Source organism: Sorex fumeus, unplaced genomic scaffold (genome assembly GCF_029834395.1).
Source record: "Sorex fumeus unplaced genomic scaffold, SorFum_2.1 ptg000123l, whole genome shotgun sequence".
Classification (NCBI taxonomy): Eukaryota; Metazoa; Chordata; class Mammalia; order Eulipotyphla; family Soricidae; genus Sorex; species Sorex fumeus.
This window is the reverse complement of record NW_026606180.1, coordinates 6,161,553-6,173,863: the sequence shown is the minus strand read 5'-3', so window position 1 is coordinate 6,173,863 and position 12,311 is coordinate 6,161,553. Positions and strand designations below refer to the sequence as shown.

The 12,311-nt window shown below is 59.6% G+C and overlaps 1 protein-coding gene across 2 annotated transcripts in view; it reads right to left on the bottom strand.

Annotated features, from left to right (window-relative positions):
* The window catches only part of CPNE5 (copine 5), a 94,165-nt gene extending 86,911 nt beyond the window's left edge, over positions 1-7,254 (bottom strand). For both annotated transcript variants that reach the window (XM_056137303.1, XM_056137304.1), the window contains exon 1: positions 7,082-7,254. In XM_056137303.1, the coding sequence (XP_055993278.1) occupies positions 7,082-7,176 (95 nt within the window). In that variant the 5' untranslated portion in view covers positions 7,177-7,254. The remainder of the gene's footprint in view (positions 1-7,081) is intronic.
* Between the last annotated feature and the right edge of the window lie 5,057 nt (positions 7,255-12,311).

Below are 12,311 nucleotides of genomic sequence, written 5' to 3'. Positions count from 1 at the left end.
TGCCCAGGCGCCCAATGCCAACTCCACAAAACCCCCAGTCTCACCTCCAGACTTGGGAACCCAAGGGTCTGGACGCCCCTTCTCCAAAGTGGACTGAGTGGGCAGGTCCTCCCGCTCTATTTTCTGGTGAGCAAAACAGGGAAAACGCTACTCTGGGCCTCGGAGGGTAGGGGTGAGCTTCCAAATCATCAAGGTCAGGGGCTGCAGGAGAGCGCGACTGGTGGCCCTTTCCTCACTTGGCCTGACCCTCCTTTGACCCTGGCAGGGTTCCCTGAGCACAGTGTGTGTGTGGGGGGAGGGGGTTAGCCCCTGAGCACCACCAGAGTGGCCGGGAACCCCCACCAGGAAGAGAGTCTGTGGTGGCAGCACCCTGAGGCGTCCCCAGGATCCTGCCTGAGGTTGGCAGCGCAGTGCCATGGTCCCCGCTACCTTCTCTCGGAGAGAACAGTGCTGGCACGCTGGACAGGCCATGCGGCTGGGGAGCCCTGGGTCACCCCCAACCAGCACAAGACCACAGGCTGTGCCCGTGACGGCAGCAGGGAACGGCCCAACCGTTGAGAGGCGCCCGGCGCTCCCAACGGCCACCAGGCGGTGCAGCCGGCGCCGGAAACGGTGAGGCAGCAAGTGGGGTTTATTTATTTATTTACTTGGGGTTTGGGGTCACACCTAGCAACGGTCAGGGTTTACTCCCGGCTCTGTGCTCAGGGCTCACTCCTGGAGGGCTCAGAGGACCTTCTGTGGTGCCAGGGATCGAACCAGGGTTGGCCGCATGCAAGGCAAGTGTCGTAGCCCCTCAACTATCTCCCTGACCCTGGGCTCGTTCCAAACCAGTTTCTCAACTTCTTTCTAACTAGGTCCCCCCATCACCTCGTTCCTGGCCTGGACGCCTCCTCTGCTGCCATTTGAGCCTCTTCTGCACTGGGTCCCCGTTTGCATGATTTCACCTGTGACCTCTTGGTGGCTCACAGCAGGATCCTGGTCCCCAAGTGAGCGGCTGCTTAGAACCACATTCGAAAACAAATACAATCTCTCTTTGTATTTGCTTTTGGTTTTGGGACCACACCTAGCAGTCCTCTGACCTTGCTGCTGACTCTGGGCTAGGGTTGGCTCCCGGCAGTGCTCAAGGGGCCACATGGGATGCCAAGGATCGAACCTGGATCAGCCGTGTGCGAGGCAGAAGGTCTATCTGCTGCACGTTCGCTCAAGCCCCAACATAATAATCTCAGTTGGAATTAAATTACTATTTCCGTAAGTTACCAACGCGAGGCTAGGGACGTGGCTCGGAGTAGAGCACATGGCCTCTGTGTGTGAGAACCTGGGTTCAATCCCCAGGACTGACCAAAAACAGAACAGAACCCCGACAGTTAAACCTAGGCCGAACGTGATGTGCTCGCTGTAGGAAGCACTCCGTGAGCCCCACTGTGTTTCCTGGGCGACTCTCCATCAGCAGCTTGGCATTCTGCGGCTGAACTTCCGTCCTTACCTGGCTCTGAGCTACCGAGACGCCCGATGCCCAGACCCTCCCTCCCACTCCCCGGCCCTGCCGGAAGCAAGCTCTCCACGCTCTGCTCACACCTCTCCCCAGAGAGCACCTTTCCTGAACTCGCCTGCCTCTCGGGGGGGGGGGGGGGGGGGGGGGGGGGGGCCGGGGAGCCAAACACCAACTGAGCAGACGGCAGGAGTCTCCCTGGGGCAAAGACAGCAGCTGCGCCCCCAGCCCCAGGCCAGTTGCTTGAAGAGATTCCCGGAGAGCCAGCAACTGCCCAGGACTCTCCCCTCATCCTCCCTGCGGGTCTCGGGAGCCCACCGAGCAGAATGGTGCATTCTTCTTCCAGCAGGAAGAGCACAGGCTGATGAGCACAGGCTGCCGTTACATAAAGAGCAAATCACAGGCAGGGAGATAATACAGGGGAAGGCACTAGCTGTGCGCAGCTATGCACGAAGCACTGCTGGGTGTGGCCCAACTCTCGCCCTCTCTCTCTCTCTCTCTCTCTCTTTCTCTCTCTGTCTCTCGTCTCTCTCTCTGTCTCTCTGTCTCTGTCTGTGTCTCTGCCTCTGTCTCTGTCTCTCTCTCTCTCTCTCTCTCTCTCTCTCTCTCTCATACTTGGTGGTGGCTCAGAGCTTACTCCTGGCTCTGTGCTCAGGGATCACTCTTGGCGGTGCTCTGGGGACCCTATGTCATGCCCTGGATTTCAACTGGGGTCGGCTGTGTGCAAGGAAGGAACCTCAATTCCTGAGCAATCTCCCCAGACCACCCCCTCCCAATTCATTTCTTCCTTTTGCTTTTGTTTTTGAGCTCCATGCAGAGGTGCTCAGGGCTCACTCCTGGCTTTGCTCTCAGGAATCACTCCCGTCAGGCTCAGAGACCATATCCTTTTACACCTAGCTGTGCTCAGAGCTGACTCCAAGCTTTTGCTCAGGGATCACTTCTAGTGGGCTCGGGGAACCGTATGGGATGCTGGGAATCAAACCCAGGTCAGGTTTGCGCAGGCAAACACCCATCCACTGTACTATCATTCTGAAAAGTGCTTTTCTTTTTGTAATGTGCTGGGAATTTTGTCTGGGGTCCCACACTTAAAAGGCATGTGTTTCAGCACTGAGTACAGTACACTGGTCCCGTGTGCTCGACCAGATCCCTACATCCCAGCAGAGAGACCTGATTAGAGGGGCCTTGTGGCATGGGGAACTTGGTCAGGACAGCAGGAAGGCCAACAGTCAGGGAAGCTCTTGAACCAACCACTGAACGAAGAGGTCTAGGCTTCACATGCTTGCCGGTGTCTATCGGCCTCCAGCTCCACAAACCTACTCGCTACTAAAGTAATCCTAAGACTGAACACACACAGTGCTCTGAGCAGACAGTGCTCTGTCCACTATAGCTCAACAATTCTGGGGCACATTCAAAGAGTCTCTAAGTGGATCTGGTCTCGGGAGTTGCACAAGCCCTGGGACCCTTGGCTTAAGACAGATCTTTTTTATTTTATCAACTAGCAAACCATAAACAATATAAATGACTATTCCCAGCTATCCTCCTAAGATAAACGCCTCCTTTAGAGGTGCAGAAACTAAGGCAAAGGACAAGCAGCTCGTTCAAGATCACAGGGGCAGGCGGGCCGGGATTTGTGGCAAGAACCACCCCCACCCCTGAATTTCCAAAGTCAATAAGGATTTTGGGAGTGGGCAGTAGATGGAGGCCACAGGGGTCCCAAACACAAGCCCTGTGCCCGTCCCACCTGCCAGAGGCTCACGCTGTCCCCAGGCCAGGCACTTGGCTCAGGAGTGTGCAGGCAGACCAGGCCAGTGTGGACAAACAGAGCCTCTAACAGAGGCCGTGAGAGCACGGGGTGCAGGGACCTTCCCCAGGAGCAGAGCACGAGAGTGACGCTTCCAGCTCCAGGAAACATTGCTCCCACACCCACCAACTCCTGCCCACTTCCCGGCCACTGACATGTGTCACAGGAATGCTCGGACAGGACACCCCAAGGCCTGCCCTCCCGGGGTCCGGCTCGCTCTGACATGGGGTGTGGGGTGGAGGAAGAATGATTTTATCATTGATTTGACTTCCGGAGCAGGAGGCCCACCTGACGCTGCTCGGGGCTTGCTCTTGGTTCTGTGCTCAGCTGGGGCTCCACGAACCACATGTGGTGGCAGGGATCGAACCAGGACCGGAGGCATGCAAGGCCTCCTTGTTCTCACTAAATGATGACCAGGAGCTGAAGAGTCTGCTGAGAAAGACATTCTGTTCTAAGCCACTCGCTCTCCCCGCCCCTACTCCTCCTTCCCTCTCTTCCTGTTCTAGAAGCTGGAGGAGGCAGAGACAGATTTACAAGCCGAAGCCTCGTTCGTTGTCTCCTTGCCTCCCCTCTGTTCCCAGTGACCCTCTTTCTTCACCCCTCCCTTAGTGACACCCCTGCTTGCTGGCAGTCTGGGCAGCAGATGCAGAGCCCCTGGTCAGACCCTCTTCGGGCTGACCAATCGCATCTCCTGAAGGAAATGAACAGGGGCGCCCTTCGGGGGCTGGAGCGATAGCACAGCGGGTAGAGCGTTTGCCTTGCGCGCGGCCAACCCGGGTTCGATTCCCAGCATCCCATATGGTCCCCCAAGCACCGCCAGGAGTAATTCCTGAGTGCATGAGCCAGGAGTAATCCCTGAGCATCGCCGGGTGTGACCCCAAAAGAAAAAAAACAAAGAACAGGGGCGCCCCCAGAACCATGCTCCCCAGATTCTCAGATGCAGCCGCAGGCAACACCAGAGCAAGAAGTTTGAGTCCTGTGGACGCCTCCACTTCCAGAGTAAACAGGAGGGACCGAGTCCTCGCCCTGTGTCCAGCCCTGTCCTGGGCCACTCTCCCCGGCCTGCCTTACCCTGGGTATCCTGCTCGCAGTCACACTCTGTGCCAGTCTTTCCAGCCTGGGAATTACCTGGCGAATAAGATTTCTGAAGGAATGTCCATGACAAGTGGAGGAAACTCAGGCTCAAATTTTCCCCAAGTGACAGATCACAGTTTCCATCTAAGTTCAGGCCTGGGGCTGGAGAGATAGTACCGGGTGCCAGGGTCAAGACTCTTGCCTTGGGGGCCAGAGTGAGAGTACAGTGGGCAGGGCAGCTGCCTTGCACATAGCTGATCCGGGTTCAATTCCCAGCATCCCCTGTCGCCCCCGAGCCCCACCAGGAGTGACCTCTGAGTACAGAGTCAGGGGTGAGCCCTGAGCATGCCAGGCGTGCGTTGCCCATCCCAAAAGGAAAAGGACTCTTGCTGTGCATACGGTCGAGGCTGGATCAATCCTGGGGACCACACATGATCCCCTGAATATAGCCAGGGTGAGCCCTGAACACAGTTAAGTGTGACCCAGCCCCCACCCCAATACCCCAAAAAAGGCTGGAGCACACACTTTGCATGCAGGAAGCCAGGGTTCGAGGGATGCGCAGTTCTCCAGTTCTGTCAGAAGCAATCCCCAGGAACAAAGCTGGAGTCACCCCAAGTAGGGTCAAAACAAAAGGCCTTGGGGGGGGGGTCTTGGGTGATAGCGTAAAGGACTTGTTTGCTTGCGGCTGAGTTCAAGCTTCTGCCCCACCAGGTGTAGCAGGGGTGACCCCTGAAGTGGGGACCCCTGCTGGCACAGCAGCAGCGGGAGAAGCCCCTGGGTCTCTACTAAAGAGACCCCTATTGAAAAAATGTCAGGGACCAAGGGTTATAACGCATGTCCCTGATCCGGGCTCGATTCCAGCCACCCAAGGTTCCCTCAGCATCGCCAGGCACAGCCCAGAGGCCCCTGAGCACAGCCGGGTGTGGCCCTGGAGACCCCAGAACTGTAGGGGCAAGAAAAGAATGTCTCGGGGCTGGAGCAATAGTGAAGCAGCACGTAGGGCATTTGCCTTGCACAGAATTGAATTCCCTGGCATCCCATAAGGTCCCCCAAGCACTACCAGGAATAATTCCTGAGCCAAGAGTAACCCCTGAGCATCGCTGGGTGTAACCCAAAAAGAAAAAAAAAAGTCTCAAAGGCCTCAAAATCACATGCCCTCTGCCCCTCTTTGTCCACAGATTTGTGAGTAAGAGTCGGGGGGCGGGGGGCACCCTCAGAGGCTCAGCATAGCTCTGGGAGAGGAGGGGACAAAGGACAGCAAGCTTGGCTGTGGGCGGCCCCGGTTCCAGCCCCAGCTCCACACAGTCCCTGAGCACCGGGTATGGCACCCACCAAGGAGGAAATTTAAGACAATTTTTAAATGGGGGGGGGGGGGGGCTGGAGACATAGTATAGGTTTAAAGTGCTTGCCCCGGTTTGATTCCCAGCAGCCCCCCCCCCCATGAGCACAGAGCCAGGAGTAAGCCCTGAGCACTGTTGAGTGGGACCCGAAATCAAACAGGCAAAAAATGCAGAGGCCAAGTCCTCGGTGGGTGAGGGACCCACATCAGGTGGAGCCCTTGGGACAGGTGTCACGCCAGCAAGAAGGCAGGCCTGAGGCTGCAGGGATATGTGACGTGGGCGGCCAGGAAAGGGCCCCGCGGGCACCATCCCCAGACAACCGACAGGAGCCAGGCTGAGGCGGGGAGGGAGTCGCAGGCAGGCGGTGGCCGAGGACCCTGTAATCTCCCAGCAGAGGATGGACAGATGCAGGTGGGAGTGAGCGCGGCACAATGCTGCCAGGGCCACCGGCCCTAACCCCCCCCCCCCCATCCCGGCCCCTGCTCCTTCTCTCTCCTGCACCCCGCCAGAGCCCGGATTCCCCACATCTTCCCAATGCAACAACTTCCCAGAACACCAACGGAGGCCCGGGAAGGGGATGAGGTCCGAACCAGAAAATGAACTTCTAGGGGTCAGAGCGACAAGACAGCAGGGCATTGGCCTTGCACTAGCAGACCCGAGTTCCATCCCCGACACCCCCTAGGGTCCTCCAAGCACCGTCAGAGAAATATCTGCGTTCAGAGCCAGGAGTAAACCCTGAGCAGCGTTGAGCATTGCCAGGCATGATCCAAAAAGCCCAAAACGAAAAACCCAACAAGCAAACAAATCTGAACCTTGAAGAGGATGAAGAGCACGAGGAAGAACAAGGCCACTCTGGACAGTCAGCCCGGTCCGCTGCCCGTAGCCTACAGGTGGGCTGCGTCTGGGCCACAGGGCACCCTGACCCCCACGACAGGGGCACAGCCAGCCCCGGAGTGTCCCTCGGAGAAAGCACCCCTCCTCCACTGCCCCCCACTCCCCAGAGGCCTGGGGTGGTCTGCGCAGGTAGACCGTGAGGAATGACCCTCACAGCCCCAGAGTCTCAGAAACGCGACAGAGAATTTGGGGGTGGAGGCCAAAAAAATCCGCCTTCCGACTTTCAGATTGCACAGTGTTTTATTTTTCGTCTTTTGTCTGAAGATTTGGAGCCCAACTTACTAGATTTTTTCTAATGGTGCCGCTGTAAGTTCCCAGCTCCCCCAGCCCGGTATTTTTGGGGGGAAAGGCAAGCTTCTCAACGTAGGGGGTGCCGGCAGAGGAGGCGGGAAGGAGGGAGGCAGGGGAGATCCCGGGGGCGCCCAGGCACTTGGCGGGAGCGACCCCGCGGGGCCGGCGGGCAGAGGGGCGGGGGCGGCTCACCTGCAGGACACGGTGATCTCCACCTTGGTGGCCGGGATGCTGCCCGCCAGGGAGTCGAACTCGCTCAGCGACGCCATGTCCTCGGGCTGCTCCATGGCCCGCCGCGCCCTCGGCCACTCGAGTCAGCGGAGCCGGGAGCGGAGGGGGGCGCGGGGCGCGGAGAGGGGGTGCGGAGAGGGGATGCGGAGAGGGGGCGCGGGGCGCGAGTGGGGGTGCGGAGAGGGGGCGCGGGGTGCGGAAAGGGGGCGCAGAGAGGGGGTGCGGAGAGGGGGCGCGGGGCGCGGAGAGGGTTTGCGGAGAGGGGGCGCGGGGCGCGGAGAGGGTTTGCGGAGAGGGGGCGCGGGGCGCGGAGAGGGGGTGCGGAGAGGAGGTGCAGAGAGGGGGCGCGGGGCGCGGGGCGCGGAGAGGGGGCGCGGAGAGGGGGTGCGGAGAGGGGGCGCGGGGCGCGAGTGGGGGCGCAGAGAGGGGGCGCGGGGTGCGGAGAGGGGGCGCGGGGCGCGGAGAGGGGGTGCGGAGAGGGGGCGCGGGGCGCGGAGAAGGGGTGCGGAGATGGGGCGCGGGGCGCGGAGAGGGGTGCGGAGAGGGGGCGCGGGGTGCGGAGAGGGGGCGCAGAGAGGGGGTGCGGAGAGGAGGTGCAGAGAGGGGCGCGGGGCGCAGGGCGCGGGTGCGGAGAGGGGCGCGGGGCGCGGGGAGGGGGCGCGGGGCGCGGAGAGGGGGGCGCGGGGCGCGGGGCGCGGGGCTGGACGCGGGGGTGCGGGGGTGCGGGGGCAGGGACGCGACGCGCCCCTCCTCGGCCCGGCTCCGGCCCGGCGCGGCTGCGGGAGAATCAAACCCGCGGAGCGCGCGGGCGGCCGCGCGCGGGGTGGGCGCCGCGGAGGGGGCGCGCGGGCCGGGGCGGGGCCGGGGCGGGGCCGGGGCGGGGGCTGCCGCCGTGGCCGCCCACGGGGGCCCGGAGCGAGTGCGGGGACCCTCTGGCGAGGTGCGCCCCCTCGGGAAGCCGGCACGGAAACGGACCCGGGGGCGACCTGGGTGAGGGTCCCGAGGCCCGGCCGGGCTGGGTGTGCGCGCTCCCCCGCTCCGGGCACAGCCCGGTCCGTCGTGCCCCCCACCCCCGCGCGCGGAGCCCGGATCCCCCGGGCCGGGCTCGAGCCCCCTCCCCGCAGCCCCTCCTGGCTGAGATGGAGCCGGCACTTCTGCGCCCTCGGCCGCTGCCCCCCGCCCGCCCCCCAGAACCACGCCTCCCCGCCTGGCCGCGGACAGCAGCGGACAGCAGCGCCCAGGTTGTTTGAGTCGGTGCCCAGAATGCCAGGGTCAAAGATAAACGAGAGAACACGCTCCTGGGGGTTCCCGCCTCCCAAGGCAGCCGGCCGGGATTTCCAGAGCCGCTGCTGGGTCAAAAGGGCCCACTCCTGGGTCTGGGCCCGAGGGCCTCTGTCCGTGGAGAACAACTCGGGCAAAACTGGGGCTGGAATGTCCACGTCTTCCCCTCTCCCCCAAATGCAGTTCCCAACCCGCAGCCATGCCTGCAACTAGTATTTCCGGAGTACCTGTAGATGCCTGGCCTGGAAGGCAGCTGTCCACATCTTGCCCTTCTCCTCGCCTCCTGGCCCTCATCCTCCTCCCTGGGTGGGGGGAGCCGTTCCCCACAAGGGCCCCTTGCTGTGGAGCTTCAGACTGGGGCTTCAAGGTGCGAACATGCATCCCAGCCCTGGGAGCCCTCTCCCCATCCGCCCTACTGTTCTGTCTCCAGAAAGCCTACCCAGGCTCAGATACCTTGTTAGTTTTTGCTTATAACTGTTCTGACCATTCAGAAGTGTCCAGGTCAGTGGACACTTTTGGTATAGTCACCAGGACTGTAAATTAAAAAGAAAAATTCAAGTATGGGGCTGAGTGATAATGCAGTGAGTGGGGCACTTGCCTTGCACGCAGATGACCTGGGTTTGGTCCCCAGCACGCCACACATGCCACTCCACCCCTGCCAGGAGTAAAGGAAGTCGTGAGCACAGACTGGTGTGACCACCGCCCCCCAAGAAGAAGGAAGGATTCAGAGTGGAAGTGGCTGTTCTTGCGGTGGTACCCGGATGGGAAGTGGCACTGCACACTTGAACCTGGCAGTTGAGACCAACGCCTGCCTGGAAGTTTGGCCAGCTCCGAGAGTGGCCCCTGTGGAGGGCTGGACCGTCTCGCTCCCCTTGAAGGAGGTGACAGTAGGGTGCAGGCAGATTGTCAACTGCGAGATGGGACATCAACCACAGAACTCAGTAATGTGACAGCATTTGGGATAACAGCAGCTTCCCCAAAGGTTCTCAACTTGTCTGTTGTCCATCTCTTCCTTGCATTCCTGCTGCTGGCTCCTTCCCTATCCCAGGGGCGGTCCTAGGTTCACAGAAGAAAGAAACAGAAAGGGGGCCCGGAGTGATGATAATAAGGCAGGTAGGCATGCAGCTGTTAGAAAAGATGACGTCATGAAATTTACATACAAGTGGTACCACATGGAAAGTATCATGCTAAGCGATATGAGTCAGAAAGAGAGGGACAGGCATAGAAAGATTGCATTCATCTGGGGAACACAAAGTAACAAAATAGGAGACTAACACCCAAGAATAGCTGGGATAAGTACCAGGAGGTTCACTCCATGGCTTGGAGGCCAGCCGCACACTCTAGGGGTAAAGGCAGCTCAGATAGAGAAGGGAGCACCAAATAAAGGGTTTGGGAGGATCCTCCCAGGATGAGAGATGCGTGCTGAAAGTAGACTATAGACCGAACATGATTGCCACTCAATGTCTCTTTTGCAAACCTCAGCACCCAAAAGGAGAGAGAGAACAGAGAGGAATGCCCTGCCACAGAGGCGGGGTGGGATGGGGGGATGGTGGGGTGGGAGGGATACTGGGATCATTGGTGGTGGAGAATGGGCACTGGTGGAGGGATGGATACTCGATCATTGTATAACTGAAACCCAAGCACAAAAATTTGTAAGTCTACAACTGTACCTCATGGTGTTTCACTAATAAAAATTTAAAAATAAATAAATAAATAAGGCAGGTAGGGCACTTGCCTTGCACGTGGCTGACCTGGGTTCCTTCCCCAGCATCCCACATGGTCCCCCAAGAACCACCGGGAAGAATTCCTGTGTGCAGAGCCAGGAGTTAAGTCTTGAGCAAAATTTGAAAAAAAAAAAAAAAAAAGAAGTAAAGACGATCTAACCCCAAAGGGTTCCCAGGTTAGCGGGGCCCTGGAGGCATGGCCCAGGCAGACAGGTCAGGAGGAGGGCTGCTGGGCTGGGGAGAGACGAAAGTGACCAAAGTGACCAAGTCCTGCCCCAGGAGGGGGACGAGGAAGGCCAGGGAGCTGAAAAAGGAGGCGGCAGTTAAGATGGACTCGGAAGATGATGTCTGTTTGGTTCCCAAGAGTTTGGTCTGGGAGGTCAAGGAGAGGGAGGGGGTCTGTTATCTGGGCGAGTAGGACTTGCTCCCCAGTGAAGCGCCAGGAGGCTGTGGAGCCCAGCAGGGAGGGATATCCCGGGTGCTCCCACCCATGGATCATGCCGTCTGTATGCTTCTCACCAGCTGCCAGCAAGTGGCCCTGTGTTGTTGGGGTTTGGGTTGTATTTTTTTTTTGAGGGGGGTCACACCCAGTGATGCTCAGGGGTTACTCCTGGCTCTGCACTCAGGGATCACCCCTGGCGGTGCCCAGGGGACCATATGGGATGCTGGGGAATCAAACCCAGGTCAACCATGTGCAAAGCAAATGCCCTCCCCACTGTACCATCGCTCAGCCCCCCAAGTGGCCTGTGTTGTGCCTCTGAGAACATTGTTACAAAGAACCAAAGGGCCCTTGGTAGTAACTGAATTTCCTGTCCTGGACAGGGAGAGACTCAAGCTTGGCTCCCAAGAGGACCCGGAAGTCGGTGTGGCAACGCCGACTGGGCCCGTCAGTCAGTCGCTGCTCAGTGCCGAGTGTCGCTCTTTCCAGCACATCCTTGGGCCTACTGGCCTACCCACACACAGGAGCAAGGCAGGTTCCAGAAACCAGAGAAAGCTTCAGGCGAAGAAGCAGGTGCTGGCTGGGCTGTGGCACTGCGGCAGGCAGTGCGGGGAGAGAGTGGGCAAAGCGGCAGTGGAGCTGAACATCCCCCGGGGCACAGGCCAGCTGGCATTCCCAGCAGGGTTGGCATGACTGATGCGAGAGCACTGTCTAGGGAGCCTGCTGAGGTGGGAGCACAGGGCGGCAGGTGGCAGGGGGTAGAGGGCCTTGATGCGGCATCTTGGGATGTGGCATTGCACTGGGGCACTGGAGGAGGGGTGCCTGAGGGACACCTCGCTCTTACACGGCCACCAGGAAGTCAGACCCAGGACAAGACGCTCCCAGGGGCCTTACTCAGCTGAATCACAAAGTTCAGAAATGGCCTACCTGGGCTGGAGAGATAGCACAGCGGGGAGGGCGTTTGCCTTGCACGCGGCCGACCCGGGGTCGATTCTCAGCATCCCATATTGTCCCCCGAGCACCGCCAGGAGTAATTCCTGAGTGCAGAGCCAGGAGGAACCCCTGAGCATCACCGGGTGTGACCCAAAAAAGCAAAAAAAAAAAAGAAAAAAAGAAATGGCCTACTCTCCTGCTCGGAGGTGTTGCTTCTCGGCTGAGGGATGTGATGAAACCGAGAAGCTAAAATCACCTGCCATGTCTAGACCAGCTCACTCAGGTCAGCCGTCACTGCTGAAATGCTCCCTGCGCCTGGCAGCCAGACGCGAACCAAGCCCACCTGCAGGATGCAACACGGGCCCCTCTCTGATTAAGAACCAGGAGCACGGAAAGGGCCTGCCCAGAAGATTTGGAATAATCAGCGTCAGCGTTTTGCCTTGGCCATCCAAGACTGCAAACACGTTCTCATCTGACCTAATCCACAGTGCTAATGACGGCCAGGCAATTTCCAGAGGCAACTCACAGCATTGATAAGGAGAGGAAAAGCACAGGGTTTAGGGTGGCGCGCCTTGCAGATGAGACAGCTGTGGCCCTCCCTGCCTGCCCCCCTCCCCAGGCCCTGCACGCCAAAGCTGCTCTCGGATCTGCCCCCTTCGCGGGCTGGAGACGGGAGGGAAAGGACACAGGAGAGCAAGAGGAAAATGGGAGGGGGTCTGGAGACTGGGGGCATCTCTGAATGAGAAAACGGTGCGCTTTCCTCTGGACCAGCTCAGGGCACATGCTGGGGCGAGGTGTGGGCTTGGCCCCGGGA